At 42.4% G+C, this 24,926-nt stretch overlaps 1 protein-coding gene across 1 annotated transcript in view; it reads left to right on the top strand.

Moving 5' to 3' along the window:
* Positions 1 to 24,926, top strand: part of CTNNBL1 (catenin beta like 1) — a 206,210-nt gene that overhangs the window by 47,510 nt on the left and 133,774 nt on the right. Inside the window, exons 2-3 of the mRNA XM_049779460.1 lie at positions 1,364 to 1,552; positions 8,917 to 9,023. Coding sequence (XP_049635417.1) covers positions 1,364 to 1,552; positions 8,917 to 9,023 — 296 coding nt within the window. The remainder of the gene's footprint in view (positions 1 to 1,363; positions 1,553 to 8,916; positions 9,024 to 24,926) is intronic.

The following is a 24,926-nucleotide window of genomic DNA, read 5'->3' as shown; positions in this document are numbered from 1 at the left end:
TATTTATTTTTTTAGTACCATTGTAGTTTAGAATTCTTTCATTTAAGAAGCAACCCTTGGGGTGGGAGAGGAGGGGGGGCATTAGTGGTGGGAATATTGCACTGGTGAAGGGGGGTATTCTGTTTATGACTGAAACCCAACTACAATCATGCTTGTAATCATGGTGCTTAAATAAAGATTTTATATATTAAAAAATAAAAAAGCAACCTTTTGGTATGGACTTCTAGTTTAAAGTTCTGAGGAAATAATGTACAACAGGGTGAACTATAGTTGAGAATATTGTATGCAATTATTAGAGAGTTGATAGCAGAATAGATCTAAAAATCTATTTTCTAAACAAAGTAAATAAATAACAAAGAAACAAAATATACCAAGTTATGATGTAAGTTGATGGGGGTATTAACTATTTTTTTGTTGTAATGATTCTGGAATGGTGGCTTTAGTGGCAGTGAGTCAAATGCTGCTTTATACATCTTAAAATTTACTGGAGCAATTGTTATCAAGAAAGTTGGAGAAATGGTTAACACATACACAGCCATAGAAGCCATTTGCAGGTGAGGTGGGGCTAGGAGAAGTTAAGTGACAATATGCACCAGTGGCACCCCTAACTGAAGGGCTACATGGAACTCTTTGATGTCCACACTGGTGATGTTTGTCCATAGCTCTGAAACTCTTTTCAAAAATGTCCTATTTTTTCCAGTTCAATGGAAGACAGCAGTAAGAGCTCCTGCAGGGAATGATGGATGGATATGCATTGGGCAAAATGGGGTCCTTTGAGTAAGGGGATTAGGAAAGATCCAGTCTGTTTGCAGTGCTGCTGCTGGTTTTGTGACTTTGGTAATATTTGACCTCTGGGTCTTATTTTATCACTCTAAAAATTGGGGATTTGCCATGCTGTATAGACCCATAGAGGCTGCATGTATAATATTCTGTTTGAACTACTTGTGAGTGATTGTAATCTTTCTTCGACATCTCTTGTGCTGAGGGGTTGGTTGATGTTAGGAGTTGTATCCTAAATAATAAATGGTGTTGAATCCCATGTTTCATCTCAAAGTGGCTCTTTTCCCTGTGAATTTAACATGCACTGGAATTTTGTGAAGTGGTAAAACTTAGCATATTAAAAAACCAGTTTTTAGAAAAACCACGTAACTACCTTGTAGGGTGATTTAACCACGTATTTGCAGAATCACAGAGGGTTTCAAAAAGTACCAAGTGGGTTTTATTCTGTTTTGTGGGAGAGTAAAATTTATCTGTGGTGTCTTTGATTTGGGAAATTCTTGAAAGATTTTAGATTATTTGTTGTCTGCATCTTTTCTCTCTCTCCTTTCCAGCTCTAAAATCTGGCGTTTCTTTTTCTTCTTAGCCCAACAGGGGCACGAAACGACCCCGGGATGATGAAGAGGAGGAGCTGAAAATGCGTCGGAGACAAACTGGTACTCGAGAGCGGGGCCGTTATCGGGAAGAGGAAATGACTGTGGTGGATGAAGCCGATGATGACAAAAAACGGCTCCTTCAGATCATTGACCGGGAGGGTGAGGAGGAAGAGGAAGAGGTGAGATGGCACAGAGGGGCCCGAGGTGGCTGAGCTGGCTGGCTCTGGCATAGTATCTGCAGGGTGTAATTTTGAGCCCAATACTTTAATTTCTCTGCATTTCCTGGCTCAGTTGTAAAATGGGTTTAGAATACTTATTTCATAGTGTTGACATGAAGGTTAAGAGGGATAATGGAGTTGGGAAAGCCTTTGCAAAGTGTAAAGAACATTACAGATTGGGCTTTTAAACTGCTCTGGGTTTTGTGCTCAAATTGAGACCTCTCAGCACTGGCTGTTTGTGGTGTTGACCGAGGTGGGTCAGGTGGGCGTCATAGATCAGGCTGAGCACATCAATGTGGAAGGCATTTACTTGTGAAAGAAAAGGCACTTTAAAATATTTTAACTTTAGTATTTAAACACCATGGTTTTTACAAAGTTGTTCATTTTACAGTTGTTTTGGGCATTCAGTGTTCCCGCATCAATTCCACCATAAATGTGACTTTCCCACTCTTCAAGCCTTCTCTCATCATAGGCTAATGGAATTATTAGAAAAAAGAAAAACTACAGTAAAAGAAAGTTTGTGAAAATTGTTATATCTAAAAGTGGGGTCATTAAAGTCATTGTCTTGAGGTTTTTTTTTTTTAATTAGTTGAGCATTTGGTGTTATTATTATTTTTTTGTTTGTTTGGTTTTTGGGTTACACCCGGTGTCACTCAGGGTATTCCTGGCTTTGCGCTGTGAAGTCGCTCCTGGCAGGCTTGGGGGACCATATGGGATGCCAGTATTCAAACCAGGGTCAGTCCTGTATTGGCAAATGCCTTACTGCTGTGCTATCGCTCAGCCCCAGTGTTATTGTTTTTGTTTATTGAGCACAGTAGACTTCTATGCTATTTTCCCATTTGATTTGCTGTGCTCCTGCTGGGCTGTTAATATTATCGAATTTTGAGGTGTCACATGGTCACATATGCAGCCTACAGAACTGGGATGATTGAGGCTGGAGAGATAGCACAGCAAGTTGAGTGTTTGCCTTACATGTGGTTGACCTGGTTCTATCCCTGGCATCTCATATAGCTCTATGAGCCTGCCAGGCGTAATTTCTGAGTGCAGAGCCAGGAGTAACCCATGATCACTGGGTGTAGGTTAAATAAATAAATAAATAAATAAATAAATAAATAAATAAATAAATAAATAAAAAGAGTCTGGGATAATTCTTAGGGTGACCAGAATTTTCAGCCTGAAAACCAGTACCTGTGAGTTTCTGCAATTTGCATCTCTTCTGAGATTAGTTGTGAAATTGTGAAGCTGGCCCAGGCCCTTTATATGGCAGTGGGATTGGGATCTGGATGTGATCGCTGGGACTTTGGACACTCTAAGAGTGGAGTTGGGGTACAGGGAGGCTTCTCGCACCCCTCTCCCCCATGAAGATGCTAGAGTTTTCAGCTTGAAAACCAGTGTATGTGGAATTTTTTTTGTTGGCGTGGTTTCTCTGTAAAGATTATTTGTAAAGCAGTGGAACTGGGCAGTTTGCATGGTGGCTTAAACAGAATGAGGACTTAGACCACCCCTATTTTGGGGGCACTCAGAATTTTCAGTTCCCAAACTAGGAGTACCACGAATTCCAATGACTTGGCTTGTATTTCTTCTGAGATTAGTCATCGGCATTTCTACTTTTAAATACAGGATATCTTGACAGTGGGGTTATGGCCCCTTAAAAGTTTCATTTATTGTATTGTCAGCCAAAATGCATTAAAATGTACCTGGTCTGCTGCAGATATGCTCAGAACATGCACATTAGCTTACAGCTGGCCCAGATGCTCTACCACAAAGCCTGTCTGATAATTGTGTTGATTATCTCATGTAACTCTTAGAGTGCTGTGTTGAAGGTGAAAAATAGTCCTAAAATATTATTTACTCTTGTGACCACATGCTCCATGGAGAGCTAGGACTTGCTGACTTTGCCCAGCATTACGACAGAGCAGATTCATCTAGGAAAAGATTAAAACTCAAGGCTTGATTCATGTTTTCTTTTTCTTTTTTTTTTTGGTTTTTGGGCCACACCCAGCAGTGCTCAGGGATTCCTCCTGGCTGTCTGCTCAGAAAAAGCTCCTGGCAGGCACGGGGGACCATATGGGACACCGGGATTTGAACCAACCACCTTAGGTCCTGAATCAGCTGCTTGCAAGGCAAACACCGCTGTGCTATCTCTCCGGGCCCGATTCATGTTTTCTGTTGACATCACCAGCCATGCTATAAAGTGAAAAAAAAAAATCTAAGTTGAACCAGTCGATAAGGTCCATATCATTAATAGTCTTTGAAAGCAGATGTCGAGTATTTTTGGGGGGGTTTGGGCCACACCCAGTGATGCTCAGGGATTACTCCTGGCTAGGTGCTCAGAAGTCGCTCCAGGCTTAGGGACCATATGGGATGCCAGGGATCGAACCCAGGTTTATCCTGGGTCAGCCACATGCGAAGCAATTGCCCGACCACTGCGCTATTGCTCCAGCCCCAGATGTCGAGTTCTATTAAATTAGTGGAAGAAAAGCTTTCCTAGAGTTGAAATGCCATTCACAAAACCACAAAGGTAGAGAAATTCAAGGACTAGTCAAGGGAGTAGATTTTAGGTATGACTAGAAGAATGTTGGTCAGAAAGCCCAGGAGCCTTTCTGTTTGCTATTTTTAAGATTCCCAAAGGCCTTGGCACTCCCTCCTGCCTATTTACCTCTGTGCCCACTGAAGCAATGCGCTGCCATTTTTTCTTCCATGCATAGCTTCTTCGCTTTTAGCTCTCAGTTCAGATGTTTCCTCCTTAGAGAAAGGAAAAGTCGTTCCTATCTTCGAAGTGGCCCCTCATATTGTGCGCTCTCTCTCTCTCTCTCTCTCTCTTTCTATCTCTCTCTCTCTCTCTCTCTCTCTCTCACACACACACACACACACACTCTACTCTGTTGTTCTCATTACACTTATTATAACCTGAAATTCCTATCCATGTGTTTTACTTCTTTGTCCTCTTTCGAGACTCCTATGAAAGCAGGAACTGGCTTTGTTTCTGTTCACAGCTGTGGTACCTATTAAGTGTAGGACCCTGTATAAATATTTATTAAAGGAATAAATGAATGAAACTTAAAACACACAAACACACAACAACAACATGAAGTAAAATATCAGTTTGTGAATAAAATGACCTTCACCTTTGTATCTTTTCAATTCTTAAGTGCTCACTTTTATATATTTTCCGCTCTGGTATTTTGCTTGATGTGAATTATGGAAATAGAGTCTTAAGAACCAGCTGTTTTTCGGTTCCCTCAAAGACATGGTGCTAAGTTTGGATTAAAAATAAAGAAACTCAACACAAAGGAAGCTTGAGTGCAGATTTGAGGAGAAAACAAAACACGTTTGCTGGTTCTGAAAGAGCCGGTCTGAAGACCCTGACTCTCCTCTACGCTCTGTCCACATGTGGGTTTGGGGGGGTGGGGCTTCCCCAAAGATGGTGGCCCTGGGAGAGACAGGCTGCCCTGAATTTTCTCTCTGAGGCCTGAGCCTTGCTGGACTGACAGGGCAGCTATAATTCTCCTATTGCTCCCCAAGACTCCGGTGCAATCTGTCAGCCCTGCAGCAACGGTTAATTGGCAGGTGTAATTCCGTGTAGGGCAAGGCTGGAACTGGAGGATTAGGATAGTAGCTGTCATGGGTAAGTGGTTCCTCGCCTAGGAGACAGAAATGTAATATGGGGCCAGACCTTCCGTTAAGGGACAGAGAAAAAGAGATCGCTTTGTAAAAAAAATGACACATGGAAGGCTTCTAGTACAGGAGTTATTTTTTTGCTGCCACCAAAGTCCCATTTGATGAAAAACAAGTGATGCCTGCCCCCCATGAAGTCACGTGCACCTGTAAAATATTATTGTCCCTTTTGTGCCGCATCCCCAGCATTCATCTTTCCCAACTCTCTGGCTTCTGACGGTGAGCTATTGGAGAAACTGTCTGGCCGCTGACTGAGACGGATCATTCATTCAGCTTTCTGCTGGTGCTGGAGAAAAATTAAAGGAGGAAGGCCAAACCCCAGAGAGGCTAAGTCTTGGGGAAATCATACTTGAGAACAGCATTAACTCAACCACGACTTCCTACAGGGTGGACACGATATCAGATGAGGGAAAGCAGAACGGTCGCTGTTGAGTTGCTTGAAAAGCAGCTGAGTGCTTTTCTAAATGCTTCAATCATGGCACTTAAATCCTATGGGTATGTTGGATACGTTACCCATTGCTAATAACAGTGATGGCTTACATTCATGTAGTGTCGTGTGGTTTATGGAACCGTTTTCTATCCATAACTCATCTCTTGAGCTTCAGTATCTGACCTTGAAAAACACAGTCATATCCTCATCTTCGCTGCCTGTCTTCCTGCCTTCGCCAGATCTTCCCTTGATGCCTGCTGTGATGTGTCAACCAGTAGGATGGGCACTAGAGAGTAGCAGTGAACAAATAGATTTAGGTCACCCCAGGGATATTTGTCCCAGTTTGGGGCCCAGAGAGATGATCTGGGCTAGATGCTAACAGGCCTGCATCCTCTGGATGCAGGAAGGCTTTTGGATTTTATTGATCTGCCAACTAGATGAGTTTAAGAAGGACTTTGGAGGTAAATGAGGTGGGCCTGGTGAGGGTTTGAGGACTAGGCTCAGTAAAGTAGTGCTGCCATATCACTTTGGGTGGCCAAGCTAGATTCTGAAGCCTGAACAGCCTGCTTGGAATCTCGTTTCTCCTCAGCCTGAACCCCTTCTTCAGCTAGAAACTGCTTCTTTAGCTATAGTCTGGCAGTGGTCCTCAAACTATGGCCTGCGGGCCACATATTGTATTTGTATCTGTTTTGTTTCTTCATTGCAAAATAAGATATATGCAGTGTGCATAAGAATTCGTTCATAAGTTTTGTTTTTACTATAGTCAGACTCTCCAATGGTCTGAGGGACAGTGAACTGGCCCCCTGTTTAAAAAGTTTGAGGACCCCTGGTCTAGGGCATGGTGAGGGGAGAAGGGATTTGACAGAGTACCTCTGGGGTCCTGAGTCAGCCATAAATCTAAGGAAGGGGTCATGGCCCAAATAAGTTATCTTTCTCTTAAAATCCAGTGTATGAGAAATCAAAGTTGAATAAATTAATAGCTAATACTTTTTTGGTTTTGTTTTTGGACCATACCTCACTATGCTCAGGGCTTACTCTGAGCATCTGTGCTTAAGGATTACTCTTTGTGGGGTTTAGGGGACCATATGTGCTGCTGGGGATCAAACCCAGGCAGCCTATTTGAAGGCAAGCAACTTATACAGTGTACTATTGCTCTGACCGAATCGCTAACATTTTTGAGTTCTTAAAATCTGATGGTTTGTTTCAATACTTCCCCAAATGATCTATTTCAGATTCTTTTAATAGTGGTTTCTTTATTGCTTTTAGCTGTATGAGTTTTCAAGGTTTACAAAGCTATGGCATAAGGAGTGGAGTGGGGGAGCATTAGAAAGATAGAAGGCATTGCAGCACATCTCTGTAAATTGGAAATTAAATCAAGAACATGTTTCTGAAATTTTAGTTTTTTGTTTGTTTTGGTGGCTATACCCAACAGTGCTCAGGGCTTACTCCTGGCTCTGTACTCCTTGGCAGTGTTCAGGGGCCATATGGGTTGCAGGGGGTTGAACCAGGTTCAGCCATGAACAAGGCAAGGTGCTCCTTAGAATAGATTTTATTTTAGAGAATAGTTTTTGTGGGCCAGAGCGATTGTACAATAGATAGGGTGCTTGCCTTTTATTTGGCTGACCTAGGTTCAATCCCTGGCACCTGATATGGTTTCCTTTTGCATCACCTGGTGTGACCTTTGAGCATAAAGGAGTAAGTCCTTGAGTATAGCTGGGTGTGGCCCAGAAAACAACAAGAACAACAACGGAGGAAAAAGAAAATAATTTCATTTTCAAAAACTTATTTGATTGGGCTGGAGAGATAGCACAGCAGTAGGGCATTTGCTTTGCACGCAGCCAACCCAGGACAGACGGTGGTTCAAATCCCGGCACCCCATATGGTCTCCCAAGCCAGCCAGGAGCAATTTCTGAGCAGAGAGCCAAGAGTAACCCCTGAGCACTGCCACCAAGTGTGACCCCCCCCCCCAATCATTTGATTTCAATTTATAGGCATTTATTCCAGTATGTCAAGTAAGAATACTCTGTGTGGTCTGACTACTTATTTGTTTAATGGGGGGTCTCCCTGGCAGTAGGCCCACCATAGAGGCAACCCGTAGAGGTACCAAAACCTACAAGCTCCATGTTGGATTGGGGGCCAGTTGGATGGTACTTGTACAGGGCTTATGGCCCCCATATCTGAACTCTTCCCCTGACCATGTCCTTCTAGATCTTTTCTCTTGTTGGTTCATTAGTGCTGAGGGGGAGGATACTAATTTCTTGTTCCTTTATTAGGATTTAGAGTACCTTTCTGATACCCCCCTTAGAAGCTTGTGAGGGCTAGCTAAGTAATGTGCAAGAAATGCAAAGCAGGGCATTTTCTAATTAAGGCACCATTTTTATCTTAAGGGCCGTACAAAAATAGGTGGTGGTTAGATTTGTTCTGGAACTTGTGGTTTGCTGAACCCTGTTGTGGGGAAAGATTGAGGTCCACTGTCTTGGACTCAGCATTTCACCTTTACCAGCTTCTTCTAAAACCCTTTAGTGTTGGTCCAGGGAGATAATTCAGAGGGTGGGAAGGCATGGTGTACACGACGGATCCCAATATTACATGGTCGCCCTAGCTCTGGAACCCAGCTGAGTGCTGCCTTCCCCCCCTCCGCAAACACAAACAAGAACAAAAACGTTTGGGGTTTTCTTTTGGTGGGTGGGTGGACCATACACAGTGGTGCTCATGGATTGATTAATCTTGATTCACTGCTCAGGGGTCACTTCTGGTGGTTTTTGGAAGACCATTGGTGCTGGAAATCAAACTTGGGTCTCCTGAGTGCAAAGAAACACTCGCCAGTCTTCTCAGATACCTCTAAGCCTCCTCTCCCAGATACTCCAGGGCTTGATTTTGCCTTTAGAGCAAAGGAGAAGGATAAGAGAAATATTAACTAGTTCATATTGTTTCTTGCTCCACACCAAGCAATATTCTCAAGAAGAAGTTGTTTGAATGAGTGACTCTGGAGTACCTTAAACTGAATATCCTGTGCTCTATGTGAGATTCCCCGGAGAGAAGCAGAATAGCCTATGAGGTAGACAGTTCACTGTTCCAAATAAAGTGTGCACTGTGCATTTAACCTGGAGAAGTGAGGGGTAGAATGGCAGGGAAGACACCCTAGAAAGAATGGGAAGAGTTTGCGAGTCAGAAGTCATCATAGACTGAAACGATTACTTTTGTCCCTTCGGACCAGGAGGAGCCACTGGATGAAAGTTCTGTGAAGAAAATGATACTCACGTTTGAGAAAAGATCCTACAAAAACCAAGAGCTTCGGATCAAATTTCCAGACAACCCTGAGAAGTAAGACTCTGTTTTGCTTATCCGAGGTGCTTGTTTTCTGCACTTGCTTTCCTTGTGGTATGTGTTGTCGACTGTGGTTTTTGTGATGTGATTCAGGAATTCCAGGGCAGCCCTTAGCCTATAGTCACTAAGAGTATTTGATAGACCAAGAGTCAAGGTACTTGAGGCTGCAGGGCAGAGTAAACAAGGGGGAAGTCTGTATTGTGTAAAGGCTGGAGATATTTCTGGGTTAGCTCCCCCACCGCCTTCCATGCTTCTGTCTCTGGGAGCCAATCTGAAATTCCAAATTGAGAATGTTTGTTGGGGGTAGACCATGTAGGCATCCTCTGCCAGGAACAATGATCAAAGTACCAGACTCCCAGAAGGAAGTAACGTTCAGTGTTCAAGATGGGCAAACAGCCCCATCACTTAGGGATTGTTTCATGTTCCCTGGTGGCAACACAGGACCAAACCTTGGGAAAGATCAGGCCTCTTACATTATCTCTTTCCTGCATTATTGTTCTCAAGACTAAAAGAAAAAGCCATTAGTGAGAGGAAGCATCTTTGTGGAGAATACCCAGAGACTTTGGGGTGAGACCTATACTGGTGATTCCCCTGTGGCTTTTGTTAAGTCACTTCTCTTTTCTTGGCCTCAGGCGTTTCATCTGCATAAAGAAGTAATGCCTTCCTCACAAAGTTGTTAAGATTAAATGAGAATAAGGGCAAGTGTTGGCTCAGTACCTGGCACTTAGTGTTTCTGTAATGAGAGCTGATTATTATTGGGTAGGTGCCTGCATACCAGAGAAGTGCTGTGCTAAGGAATCTGGTATCTTTTAGTCAGTCTCGAATCCTAACCAAAGGGCTTTTTTTTTTTCTATCTATACAGATTGTTATGTTCTAAATCTCTTTCCCTTCCTGTCTTTCTCTCTCCCAGGACATATACTTTTAATGAATCTTAATATGCCCAAGGCCCCTAGGCAATTAAGAGTTGAATATAGTAAAGTCTTTGCACTCAAGTTTATAGGTTACTAGGGAGACTGACTATAAATATGTGGTAGCAGGAAATATTTTTTAGAAGAGATGCAAACAGAATGCTGTGGGAACTTGCTTGAATACAAAGTTAGGGGTGACTGAGGGCTTCACACGAGAGTGGTATTTGAGCTTCCTTGAGGAATGATTATGGTTTTTTTTTGTTGTTGTTTTTTGTTTTGTTTTGTTTTTGAGGGGGGCACACCATGTAGTAGTTTATTCCTGGCTTTGAGGGATTACTTGTGGTGGGACTTGTAGGACCATGTGAAGTGCTGGGGAATTGAACTCAGGTCAACCACTTGCCAGCAGGCAATGGTCCTGCTCACTATACTATCGCTTCATCCCAGATTTTGATTTTAACTGGCAAAGAAGGCAGAAAATGGAAAAGTCTGCCAGGTGATGAAGGCAAAAAGGCATGCCAGACAAGGCATATGGAAAGGCAGGCCAGAGACGGGTGAGAAGAGAGAAGGGGAACATGGGTGAATGTAGGGAAGGGAGTCAGAGGAGACCCAGCACCACTGCTGACAGAAGCAGCTAGATTAGAGCTGCTGTCAGATTTGCTTTTGACCTCTACCAGATAGCAGCACTTGTCCTAATGCACTGTGTGTGTTTGATATACATGTGTGTGTATATATATATATATCAGATATATATGATATATATCATATATATCTGATATATATATATATATCAGATATATATGAAAGAGTAGATATGTACTGGCATGTTAAGTCTCCTGTTATGTCATATGCCAAAAGTAAAAAGATACAGATGATATGTAGCATGATTGAAGTTGTAAAACAATTTTAAGGGCCAGAGTTGTACAATGGGTAGTGTTCTTGCTTTTCACATGGCCTACTGGTTTAGATCCCCAGCATCCCATATAGTCCCCCAGCACTGCCAGGAGTAATTCCTTAGTGTAGAGCCAGGAGAAACCCCTGAGCATTTCTTGTTGTGGCCCCCGCCAAACTAATACCTGTACCCCATTTACTATGTATAGATTGTAAAATAGGAAGTTCTTTTTTTTTTTTTTTTCCTTTTCTTTTTTTAATTTTTTGGGCCACACCCTGTGACGCTCAGGGGTTACTCCTGGCTATGCGCTCAGAAGTTGCTCCTGGCTTCTTGGGGGACCATATGGGACGCCGGGGGATCGAACCGCGGTCCATCCTAGGCTAGCGCAGGCAAGGCAGGCACCTTACCTCCAGCGCCACCGCCCGGCCCCAAAATAGGAAGTTCTTAATTGCACTGACCTTTCCATCCCCTTCTTAGAGATAACCGTGTGAGCGAGCATTTCTGAGAATATCCTTTTAGATCATTTTCTATATGTATACACATACACACATCCCTTTTTTCATATTTCAGTCTTTAATATCTTATACCTTAGGGCTGGAACGGTGGCACAAGTAGTAAGGCATCTACGCACTAGCCTAGGGCGGACCGTGGTTCGATCCACCCGGCGTCCCATATAGTCCCCCAAGCCAGGAGAGCTTTCTGAGCACATAGCCAGGAATAACCATCATCGGGTGTGCCAAAACCAACCCCTCGCCCCAACAAAAAATATATATCCTAGACCTTGATTTTGTGTTGTGGTGACATAGCAGGAGATCTCTCTAAGTCAGTGCATGTACATTTATTTTGTGATGGGTGCATTTCAGTATTTCATTTTTGGGAGCATTACAGAAATTCACTGTTTTGTTTTTGTTTTTTTTAAGAAGCCCACCTGAAATTCACTTTTTAATTGATGGAAATTTTTTCATTTCAAATGCAGGCTTGTATTAATAAAGCCACAGTGTACATGCATTCTCTAGGAGAAATCTGGATCTCCAGATTAAAGAACATGTGCAGTTTTTAATCTATCTATCTATCTATCTATCTATCTATCTATCTATCTATCTATCTATCTATCTATCTATCTATCTATCTATCTATCTATCTATCTATCTATCTATCATCTATCTATCTATCTATCTATCTATCTATCTATCTATCATCTATCATCTATCTATCTATCTAACTATCTCTGCCTGTCATCTATCTATCTATCTATCTATCTATCTATCTATCTATCTATCTATCTATCTATCTATCTATCTATCATCTACCTACCTACCTACCTACCTACCCACCCACCTACCTACCTACCTACCTACCTACCTACATCTTGTTTTGTTTTGGGGCCACACCTGGTGGTGCTCAGGGTTATTCCTGGCAGTGCTTGGGGGACCATATGGGATGCCGGGGATTTAAATCTGGGCCCACTGTGAGCTAGACAACTGCCCTACCGTCTGTGCTATTGTTCTGGCCTGAATATGCACATTTTAAACTTTTATAGCTACTGTTGATTCACCACTTTATTCTTTTTTTTTTTTCTAGTAGCTGGTCTCTTTCTCTATGTTATTGCTCATAATCAATGTGATCAGTTTTAACATTTTTGTTTTATTTATTTATTGACACTGCTGGGAATTGAATTTGGGGCCTCACTTCTGATAGGCCTGTGTTCTACTACTGAGCCACATCACTGTTGTCATTGTTTTCCCATTGTTGGTTCTTTGCTAGACCATCTTCCTGCAGTTGCGTCTCTGTTCCTTCTAGGAGCTGGGATGTGTCTTGTTTGTCTCTATAGTACCTACCACCCTAAGGGTCCTGCCGCACACTCATACCTGGGTGTTCAGCAAACTTGAGAGCTTATAGAGTTGCCATCTTTATTTGTTTTCTTAGTATTTTTGTTGCCATTAACTTTATTATCTTCCCATTGCTCAAACCTAAGGATGTATTCATTTATAGGAAGCTAAGGCATAGACTGATAACACTGGAATGGAATATTAAGAAATACTTAGTGGATTGTAAGAATTGTGTTTTGTTCCACTGGGTAGTTAAATTTCAAACAAGTGACAAAAGAATGAGTTTTGGTCATCATCTCTATCTTAGACATATTCTAGTGCAGAAGTTCCCAAACTCATTTGACCTACTGCTCTCTTCAGAAAACAAAACCAAAAGAACATTCAGTACCTTCTTGGAAAAGTACCTTCCTTCAGTGAGAAAACAGAAATCACCCTTCAGTTGTATTGAGACTCCTGCCTCCCTCCAATCTGCCTCCAGTTGGGGTGAGATTACCTACTTTGGGAAACACAAGTCTGTCGTTTTAATTTACAAACTGCTCTCCAGAAGGTATTATTTTTATTTAAACAAACCAGTGTTTTCCATTCACACAAAATTTAGATGGTGTTTAAATCTGAACATCTGAAAATTGAAATTATGCATGAAGAATTGTTGTGGTTTTTTTTTTCCTCCCCATGTCCAAAAGCAGTTAGGAAATATATTGTGTTTTAATCCTGAGTTCTTGAATTTTTATTGGAGCAGTGTCTTGTCTAATTCTCATAGACCAGTGAGGTGCAATTAAGAAGAAAATTGCTAGAGCTCGTTTGAATGAAACATTTCTAGTTGAGATCAGAAATATTCAAATTTATTTTTCTGTTTTTACAGTTGTCATTTTGATTGCATACCCCAACATGCCTTTCTTCGTTCGGCTGTCTTTGAGATTCAATTGGCGATGCTCCTTATGCAACCTCGACTTTGCACTGTGTGATCTTTTCTCCCAAACAGCATATTGAGGAGCGGGAGCTCTTTCCCTACTAGTTCCTTTAAAGATTCCTCCCCACCACTCCTATTTTTGCAGGGGCAGAATTATTTCAATGGTGTTTAAATGTAGTCTAAGGACCCCTTGGCACTCTTAAATTATTTAGTACCCCAAAGTGCTTATCTTAGAAAATTCTGCAGAGCTCAAGAATACATAAGCACACATTCCATTATCTGTTAGGGCAGTGATGCTGTCACATGGTATATAGCCCCTTCGAAAACCTCACTGTATACTTGGGAAAGAATGGGGGGGTGTTTTACAATTAAAACAACAACAAACATTTGAGGGGCAGGAATAATAGTACAGCAGGTAGGGCATTTGCCTCGCATGCAGCCAACCTGGGTTCGATTTCCAGCATCCTATATGGTTCCCTGAGCACAGCTGAGTGTGGCCAAATCCTACCCCACCCCCAAATCAAAGATCTAATAGATCTTTGCACAGCTCTCCCTCCATCTCTGACTCCTGTCCTGAGGTCTCAAGGTCACCCTTTGTGAACTGCTGATGAAATTGAGCAGAAGAGGTGCCATGTTTCCTAGATGGTAGTCGCTGGTCCTGTGATTGCAGGATTCACTAGTCTTGGATGCTTTTTCTAGTAATTTTGACCGTTGCTGGTTGTCATTTTCTAATATTCAATTTTTTGGTTGAAGGAGAATATCCTGCTGGTTTTGAAGCAAATGTACATGGGCAGGCTAGCAGAACTTTCTGTCAGACCAGATGGAATCTGTGACCCCATCTCAGCCTGGGTTACTGTTTTAATATGTTGCTCTATTGCTTTCCCACTGACCTCGAACTTGATCTTTTTCCCCAGCTGTGAGTCATCTGTTACTTAAGGTATGTTGATGCCCTAGACAACCCTCTGCAAATATTGGGAGGAGCATGTGCTTGAGATGAATAGACTTGTTCTTTGTCAGCAGAAAAAGAAAATTTTCTCTCATAGCATAGCAGAGTGGGGGGGGGGGCGGTGTTTAGATTTCTCAAGCACTTACTGTGTGCCCCAACTTTTAGGCACTTACTGTTTATTGCCCTTTACAGCATACACTGCATTGGCTAGGAAGACAATAAAATTGAGTTTTGAAGATTAGCTTATATTATCTCTCTTCTTCACCCTTTTTAAAAGCCCCTGTGTTCTGTGGTCCAATAATATTCCTTTGGATAACACCAAACACTCTTTGTTGTATTTATAGAAGCTCCAATTATTGGTTGTTGGTTATAACCTGACTCTCTAGCCCAGTGACTGGCACCTAGCACAGACCCAGTAAATATGTGTTGACATGGTGCTCGTGGTCACACATCAGTAAATAGTGTGACTGTGAATGTCACCCATGTCAGTCTTGTTCCCAAGTTCAGGCATTTCCAACTGTATTGTCATTACTCATGGAACGCTGGACCCCTGATGACTGATTCTGGGGAGAGAGCCAGGCGGCTTGGACCATACCTGCCTGTGCTAAGGACTTAGCCCTGGCTCTGTGCTCAGGCATTACTCCTAGCTGTGCTCAAGGTACGTGGTTCTGGGATCAAACCAGTCTGCTGTGTATAACTTCTGTGCTGTCTTAACATCAGTTAACTTCTGTCCTATCTCTTTGGTATTTTTCTGATGTTTCCTGACCCAGAGATAACTTTTTTATATTTTGATAGTGCTCATAATATTTTCAGAATTCTTTAGTTTTTGGGCCACTCCCAGCGGCACTCCAGGGTTACTCCTGGCTCTGTGCTCAGAAGTCACTCCTGGCAGACTCAGGGGACCATCTGGGATGCCAGGGATTGAACTCAGGTTTGTTGGGTTGGCTGCATACAAGGCAAACGCCCTACCACTGTGCTGTCGCTCCAGCCTCAGTTTTCAGAATTTCTAAACTTAAAAATGTAAGTTTAAAACTGTATGTTTGGAACAATTTTAGGCATCGAAAAGGTACAGTCTATCCTCACTATTAATTCTTGATATTTTCCTCCTCCTCTTTCTGTCACTCAGTGAAAGGATCTAATTTTCCAAAGAATCCCTTTTCGTCATTTTTCAGCTCTGATGCTGACTTTTCACTCTGAGTTAAAAAGCCAAAGTAATTGTACAAGGGGGTAGGGTGCCAGCCTTGCATACAGCCAACCTAGGTTTGAATCCCTTTCACCCCGCCTGATCCCCCAAGTCTCATCAGAAGTGTGATTCCTGAGCACAAAGCAGGATTAAACCCTGAGCATTGCTGGATTTGGCTCCAAAACAAAAACAAAAAAAAGAGAGAAAGAAAAGGAACCAATAAATTTATACAGCAAAGGCTTCATCAACTCCTGACTGTTTCTTTTCCGAATTAGGCTCCATATCCTTCCTAGAATATGGTTCCCAGAACAGATGTCACACACCTTTGCTGTCATCTCATCAGCGTGATAGCTCTATATTATCTTTTTTAAGTGCCCTAAAATCCCAGCAGCATTTGTGGCCGCTACTTTCCTCCAGTCCATCTGCTGAGTTTCTGCAGTGGATCAGTCTGGATGTCCAGAGATGAATGAGAAGTAGTCTGGGTCCTGGCAGAACACTCTCCTGGTCTGATTTGTATTGCATTTGCAGGCAACTCAAGTCCTTTCTACTCCTGTGCTTTTCCCACACTCTGTCTTTTTCGCCCAGCACATTTGTTTTTTTGACTTTTTTCCTTGCTGTAGTTCTCTATGCGAATCCTAGGTAATTGTCTTTCTGTTACATTTGACAGCTTTTCATGACCTGTCAGGAACCTTTCAGATTGATTCTGTCAGTGGCTGTGTTCAGTGCCTCTTGTAAGCTTTGTGTTATTACTTGAGGTGTTGATTTAAAATTAACAAAATAAAATAGGTGCTCTAAACAGGCTTCAGAATAGAGAACCTTGAGTGATACTACCAGAAGTTTTTCTTCAGGCTAGCACTCATTTCATTGACTATCAACAAAATCCCCAAGTAGTTTATTATTTTTTAGCGGGGTAGAGGGCTCTGTGCTCAGGGATCACTGTTGACAGTGCTTGAGGGACCATCTAGGGTGCTGAGAATTGAACCTGTTTCTACTGCATGCAAGGCTCTTCTATTGCTCTGGCCAACCCCAAATGATTTTCTTGTATTCAGTGTGATTTTGTTTATTACTGTTTAGTGCCCTGAGTATTGTTAAAATTTTTTTTGGGGGGTTGAGGGGGAGCACAGCAGTAATAAAACTGTTAGGTCATTTGTCTTGCATGCAAGATGCTGGGCTCAATCTTCAACATCCCAAATAGTTTTCTGAGCACCATCAGGAGTAATTCCTGAATATTAGCTAGGATTAATCCCTGAGCACTATCTAAAAAATCATGCACCATCATGTACCCTGAGCATGATCTAAAAAAGAAGTTGTTGTTTTTTTTAGTCAGGGTTAGAGATCACATAGGAGTGATCCCTGAGCACAGAGCTAAGAATGTCCCTGGCTATGGCAGAATGTCTCTCTCTTTTTTTTCCCCTCAAAAGGCAATAAACCTGTCACATCCTAAAATAATTTTTTTGGCCAAATTACTGTTCAAAAATCATATTTTCAGAAAGTACCATATAAGTCAAATGAACCTTAGAGTTTTACTTTATAGAGTTTTGCTGAACCTGTTAAAGTCAGAGATTATAGAGCTCTGCCACCCTACATCATCTGTCCCTACATCACATGGACCCCTCAACCTGCCAGGAGAGATTCCTGAACACAGAGCTAGATGTAAGCCCTGAGCACTACTAAGTGCTCTTCAGTCATAATTCTAATTTGGCTTCCACACTTTGGTTGATGGGGAACTAGTGATATCCCCAAACATGTGATCTGTCTAGGCCCAGAACAACAATAGTACAGCAGGTACTTGCACATGGCTGACTAGGGTTCAATCTTTGGCACTCCGTTTGTTCCCTGAATGCTGAGCCAGGAGGGAGCCTTGAGCTCCCTGGGTGTGGTCCAAAACACAAACCAAAAACCAACACATTATATTTGTTAGAATCATGGGAGGAGCCTTTAAAATAAGTGTGGTTTAAGGTGGAAGGAATCTTGATCAAAATAACTTAGGAATTTACTTGGATTCAGTTGCATATAGACAAGCTTTGAAAGTAAAAGAATAACAAGGGAGGGAAGGTAGGGCATTTACCTTGCACATGGCCAATTCAGGTCTGTCATTCCCCAGCACCACATGTGGTCCCTGGATCCCTGCCAAGACTGATCCTTGAATGCAGAGCCAGGAGGAAGCCCTGGGCACTGCTGAGTGTGGCCCAAAAATTGAATGAAAGAAAGAGATAGTGAGAGAAGAGAAAAGAGAGAAAGACAAGAAAAAGTAGAATAACAAGGGATAAAATAATAAAATGTGAAGCCAGAACAATAGTACAGTGAGCAGGGTGCTTGCCTTCCATGTGGCTGACCTGGGATAGATCCCTAGCATCCCAATATGGTCCCCAAACACTGCCAAGAATAACCCTTTAGCACAGAGCCAGGAGTAGTCCCTGAGCACCACTGGGTGTGATCCTAAAACAAAACAATACACACACACACACACACACACACACACACACACAAAATTGGAGTACTTACTTTTAGTGTATGGTAGAGGTAGCATCTCTACAGATCTGTGGGAAACGACTAGATTGAGAGCATTGGCCAAATATTATAGAAAATAAAGCTATATATATATATATATATATATATATATATATATATATATATATATATATATATATATATATATATTGGTTTTTGGGCCACACCCGGCGGTGCTCAGGAGTTACTCCTGGCTGTCTGCTCAGAAATAGCTCCTGGCAGGCACGGGGGACCATATGGGACACTGGAATTCGAGCCAACCACCTTTGGTCCTGGATCGGCTGCTCGCAAGGCAAACGCCGATATGCTATCTCTCCGGGCCCTAAAGCTATATTTTTAAGTCCTATATCATGCTCTAAGGTAAACTTCAGGTTTATTGACTCTTCAATGAAATATGTGAAGCATGATGATATACCATGATTTTAACCAATCTTAGTATAAAGAAAGACCTTGCATTTAAAATACAGTTCATAAAGGAAGATTTTACTATTCAAAAACTTTACATTTACATTTACGTTAAAAAACTTTCTTTTCATAAAGCACATTGTACAAGTCAAGTGTAAAATATTTTCCTTTGGTTCTTTTGGTAGCACAGACATTAATTTTCATAATACATAGGTTGCTTATAAATTAGTAAATAAGATGAGCTAATGGCATAGAAGAAGTTCAGGTGACTAGTAAATTTTACAAAATTTTGACAGTTTTAGTATTAGAAACACAAAGCCCCCCCCCCTCTCAAAAAAATTCCCACCTCAAATTCAAAAGCAGCTTGTACTGCTTTTGAAGAGGGTGGATGGAAATAGATTTTTTACACTGTTGGTGCTTTCTGGCAGAATATCAAAATCTTTTAGTTATCCACAGTCTTTATTAATTTGCTGTGTCAGGTATTGAACTCAGGGCCTCACACTTACAAGTGTGAGTGACATCCTGGCTGTCCATATTGTTAAGTCGGCAATTTCCTTTCTGGGAATTTATCCTAGCACAGTAATTAAGAATGCGTGCATCATAGTGTCACTTAGTGTCAGGGAAAAAAAATCAGAAGGTGTCTGAATGCCTGACAAAAGAGGATTGGTAAAATATACCATCGCTTTTTAAAATGCATTAGTTAGTTAGAACACGGATTTTTGATAGGTTTAATCTCAAACACTTGCTGTAATTGATGGGTCTCTTCGTGGAACACGGTGCTGAGCTGGATTCTGAAGCTGTCTTGGCCAGGCTTCCCTTGCACTGAGCTCAGTGCAGGATTTCACCTAGGGAGAGGAGAGACTGACAGCTACTGGCTTTTCTGGCAGTAGATTTCGTGAGAAGGGCAGTTGTTCAGCTTGTGCTAGCAACAACAACAATAGCAACAATTGAATTTATTTAGAATTGCATACATTCCAAGCAGTTTTTGAGCAGGGCAAAGGCTATGATAATTGAGAAAGATGATTTAAATGACCACACTCTTTTTTGGAGGGAGTGGGTTGTTGAGGTCACACCCAGTGGCACTCAGGTTCTACTCCTGGTTCTCTGCTCAGAAATCACTCCCAGGAGGCCAGGGGACCAAATGGGATGCCGAGGATCGAACCTGGGTCCATTCCAGGTTGCCCTACCTCTGTGCTATATCGCTCCAGCTTCGAAGTAACCAGACTCTTATATATAGATCTAGCTTGTAAAAAAGATAAGATTATGGATGATTTCTGTTTACTTTTCCTCTTTTTAAAATCAATGTAATATTTTATCTGAAAGTACATAAAAATTAATCAATTGCTTGGCTTCTTGACTGAAATCTCAATTCTACTGCATCCAATAAGGAACCAATAATTACTTTTATAACTCCAAGGTAAAGTCATTTGTAAAGACAATATTAATTGAGACTTTTTTGCACTTCTGATTGGTGCGCCATTAACAAATACTAGTTGTAAATAGACAATTACAGAGAGCAGTTGACATTGACTACAAATAAGAAAGCACAAGAACTGCTTACTGACTGCTATACCACGTGAATGAAAAGTAAAGTTGATTTTTATAATGGACATCTATGGAGATAATAAAATCTTTTCTCCCCTTGTATGTGCTTAGATATATTGTACAAAGAACAAAGCAATGTTTTGTTCATTTTAATAAGGTGAGCATGTTAGAAAAAGAAAGGGTTTGATAATCACCTCCTAAGTATTTTGTATTTGTGTTTTGTCTTATAGTTAATATACGCAAGAAAATATTTTTAGTGAAGATTCAGGTGTCTTGAAATGAAAAACTGTCCCCACTCCTCTCAAGTATTTTTGTAAATGATTTTTATTGTGACCAAAAGTGAATAACAAATCTTTCACAGTAATATTTAAGGTACATAGTGACAATGAATCAGGACCATTCCCACCACCAGGGTTGTCTTCCCTTCATCCCTGTTCCCAGCATGTGTCCCCTATCTCCCTCCTTTACTCTCCCCCCCCCCCCCGCCCCAGTGCTAGTGTAACTGTTCCACTCTGTATAGCTTGTTGTAGATAGGGTATGAGTTCTATTGTTGACTTTTTGTTTTCTCCTTCCTTCCTTCCTTCCTTCCTTCCTTCCTTCCTTCCTTCCTTCCTTCCTTCCTTCCTTCCTTCCTTCCTTCCTTCCTTCCTTCCTTCCTTCCTTCCTTCCTTCCTTCCTTCCTTCCTTCCTTCCTTCCTTCCTCCCTCCCTCCCTCCCTCCCTCCCTCCCTCCCTCCCTCCTTCCCCCCTTCATTCCTTTTCTTTCTTCTTTCTTCCTTTCATCCCATAAAATTGTGACAGGCAGCTGACACTGCTTAGGCAGTTTTTCATATCAGATTTTTGAAGAGCTAGTTCAGTTGCCAGACTGGTGTTGCTGTGCCAGTAAGGCGGTAAGACTGTAGCAGCCTTGGGCAGGGATTGGGGGGGGGGGGGCAGGTGGTTTCTTCAAGGAGGTAAAATTCTGATTCCTTGGGTGGTGGGGTTTTTCTCAGTGACTTTTTAAATGAAAAGTCTTTATGTTAAGTGACTTTTTTTTTTCTGAAAAGAAGGTAATAAGCCAAAGTAAGTTTGGGAATTTCTAATAGCTGGGTGCTGATCTGCCTCAATATCCTACCAGAGCCTGATCCTCCCATACACATACACTAAATCTCTTAATTATGAAAAAAATAAACCTTTCTATAGGAATATTCTTTGAATAATTTAATGTTGTGGATTCCAGAAAAATTTTTTTTTTTTTTTGCTTTTTTTTTTTGGACCACACCTGGTGATGCTCAGGGGTTACTCCTGGCTGTCTGCTCAGAAATAGCTCCTGGCAGGCACGGGGGACCATATGGGACACCGGGATTTGAACCAACCACCTTAGGTCCTGGATTGGCTGCTTACAAGGCAAACACCGCTGTGCTATCTCTCCGGGCCCGAAAATTTTTTTTTTGACATTTTTTGTTTGTTTGTTTTTGGGTCACACCTGGCAGCGCTCAGGGGTCACTCCTGGCTCCACTCTCAGAAATCACTCCTGGCAGGCGGGGGGACCATATGGGATGCTGGGATTTGAACCACCGTCCTTCACCATGTCCTTTTTCGATGTTTTGAGAACTCTGTAGGTCCCTAGGAACGTTGTTTACATACATGCACAGAATAAAATATTGGTTGTTTGGGCTACACCTGGCAATGCTTAGGGGTTATTCCTGGCTCTGCACTTAAGAATTATTCCTAGAATGGTGGCTCGAATCCCGGCATCCTATATTGTCTCTTGAGCCTGTCAGGAGAGATTTCTGAGTGTAGAGCCAGGAGTAACCCCAGAGCGCTACTGGGTGTGACCCAAAAACAAAGAATTATTCCTGAAGGGGGGGGGGGGAAACGAATTATTCCTGAAGATGCCCTGGGAACAATATGAGATGCTAGGGATTGAACTAGGGCAAGACAATCACCCTACCCAATGTTATTACTCCAACTCCTTATTTATGTATTTTTAAGCAGGAAAATCAAATTTTATCAGTGATTCCCAAGTCTGGAGTAAGTGCCTCCCCCAGCCTTCCCTTGAGGACTGGCCACCATATAATTCTCCATTCTTTAGTTTCCATACCTACTGTATTTTTTTCTTTTCCCAACTTAATCTTGAAGTTGAGGGGAATTATTCAGAATATGTGCTTTGTTTTTAAATGCAGCTCTTGAAGTGTGTCCCATTTAAGGAAATTCTGAAAAGACATTTCTTCATGTCTATTTGCATTTTCTGTGATTTCAGCTTTTATCCTTTCCTCTCTGACTTTTTGTCTGCAAAGTCCAAGTTCTGGGCCACTTTCATTCAGGCCAGGTGTCAGCTGCCCCTCCTCATCTTTCCTTAGATCTAGAGTTGGCTGCTCAGCATTATCTTAAGATAACATTGTGCCTTTTCATAGATATCTGATGTGTCTGGATTTTGAAGGACTGTTTCTTTTTCTTTTCTTTTTTTTTCTTTTCTCCCCTCTCCCCTCTCCTCCCCTCCCTTCCCCTCCCTCCCCTCCCCTCCCTTCCCCTCCCTCCCTCCCTCCCCCTCCCTCCCTCCCCCTCTCCCTCCCTCCCTCCCCCTCCCTCCCTCCCTCCCCCCTCCCTCCCTCCCTCCCCCCTCCCTCCCCCCTCCCTCCCCCTCCCTCCTCCCTCCCTCCCCCCTCCCTCCTCCCTCCCTCCCTCCCTCCCTCCCTCCCTCCCTCCCTCCCTCCCTCCCTCCCTTCCTTCCTTCCTTCCTTCCTTCCTTCCTTCCTTCCTTCCTTCCTTCCTTCCTTCCTTCCTTCCTTCCTACTTTTTTTGGTCACACCCGGCAGTGCTCAGGGGTTACTCCAGGCACAAGGGACCGACCATATGGGATGCCGGATTCGAACCACTGTCCTGCATGAAAGGCAAACGCCTTATCTCCATGCTATCTCTTCGGCTCCACCAATTCTTTTTTTAATGAAAAGAAGTTTTTGTATAATCAGAAAAGTTTTATCAGTGTTATGATTACAATGGGGGTGGGAAAAATGGTAGTGAGGGATATTGTTTAAAGTAGCCATGTTTTGGGATATTGCTTAAAGGTGGCCAGTGCATGTTATTTGCCTGTAGGAGATCTGAGTTCTACCCCTGGTTCTGCATAGTCCCTCAGGTACTTCTAGGAGTAACCCCTGAGTCCCACTTGGTATGACTCCCAAATCAAAATAATTAGGTTATTGGAGACAGTTCAGTAAGTATAAGGCTTTCTTTGTACATAGCCAACTTGAGTTTGATCCCAGGCACTGCATCTGGCTCCTTAGTGCCAGGAGTGACTCCTGAGCACAGAGCCAGGAATAAGCCCTGAGCACAATCTGGTATAGTCCAAAAGCAAACAAAAAAATTTATAATTACATAAATGGTCGTGTTTTATGGACCAGATTTCTGGGCAGGTGATATTTAACCAGCCCCTCTGTATCTGTAACTTGATGGATTCTATACGATTTAAAGAAACTCTACTTACATTTTTTTCCCTTTGTGGTCTCAGTTCAATTAAAGCATTTGTGGGCCAGAGCAATTACACAACAGTAAGGCATTTGCCTTGCACATGGCTGAACCAGGGCGGACCTGAGTTCAATCCCTGGCATCCCATATGGTCCCCCGAGCCTGCCAGGAGCGATTTCTGAGTGCAGAGCCAGGAGTAACCCATGAGCATTGTCAGGTATGGCCTCAACCCACCTCTCAAAAAAGAGAAAGAAAGCATTTGTGGAAAAGTAGAGACAAAGACATGATCTCTATCTTTAAGAAGCTTATATTCTTTTTTTTTTGGTTTTTCGGGCCACACCTGTTTTGATGCTCAGGGGTTACTCCTCGCTAAGCGCTCAGAAATTGCCCCTGGCTTGGGGGGGGACGACCATATGGGACGCCGGGGGATCGGCAGTCCTTCCTTAGCTAGCACTTGCAAGGCAGACATACCTCTAGCGCCACCTCACCGGCCCCAAGAAGCTTATATTCTAAGTAAGACACACATGTTATAATAGCAGTAGTTGTAGAAGAAATGAAAGGAGAAACGTGTATCTCAGGCTTTTATTTTTTTGTTTGTTTGTTTTTTTGGGCCACACCCGGTGACACTCAGGGGGTTACTCCTGGCTATGCGCTCAGAAGTCGCTCCTGGCTTGGGGGACCATATGGGATGCGGGGGGATCGAACTGCGATCAGTCCTTGGCTAGCGCTGGTAAGGAAGACACCTTACCTCTAGTGCCACTGTGCTGGCCCCCTATTATATTAATTTTTAAAGTACTTTGGGTCTAAAGTGATAGAACAGCAGGTTAAGCTTTTGCCTTGCATACAGCCTACCCAAGTTTGGTCCCCAGCAACACATATGGCCCCCTGAGTACTGACAGTAGTAATTTTTTAGCATCATCAGATATGGCACCCAAAACCAAATACCTAAACAAAGCCCAAATTTTTGTTTGTTATGCATTTATTTAGTCTTTATAGGAGTGCACGAGACAGGTTTCTCCTGATTCCCGTTTACAAATGAAGCCATTGAGACACAGGGAGGCTGAGTAGGTAAGTGTGTAGCTCCATTAGGTTCAGATCTGGGCAGTCTGGCTCAGTTCTGTTCAGCAGTCACTTTTTTATCAGGCATTGTTCATTTGCATCACTGAGATTTGTTCAGTTTTTTCCCCTTAGAACACACCTTCTCCACACCTTCATGTTCATCAGGGGCTTGGTGGGCATTTCTTAGATGTCAGACATTGCAGAAGATGCACCAAGATGAAGGAAAACATCACCTTTTGTTTGTTTTGGGGTCACAGCGGTTAGCATGTGAT

This window comes from Suncus etruscus, chromosome 9, assembly GCF_024139225.1.
Source record: "Suncus etruscus isolate mSunEtr1 chromosome 9, mSunEtr1.pri.cur, whole genome shotgun sequence".
Classification (NCBI taxonomy): Eukaryota; Metazoa; Chordata; class Mammalia; order Eulipotyphla; family Soricidae; genus Suncus; species Suncus etruscus.
The sequence above is the reverse complement of the archived record's forward strand: the minus strand, read 5'-3'. Positions and strand labels throughout refer to the sequence as shown.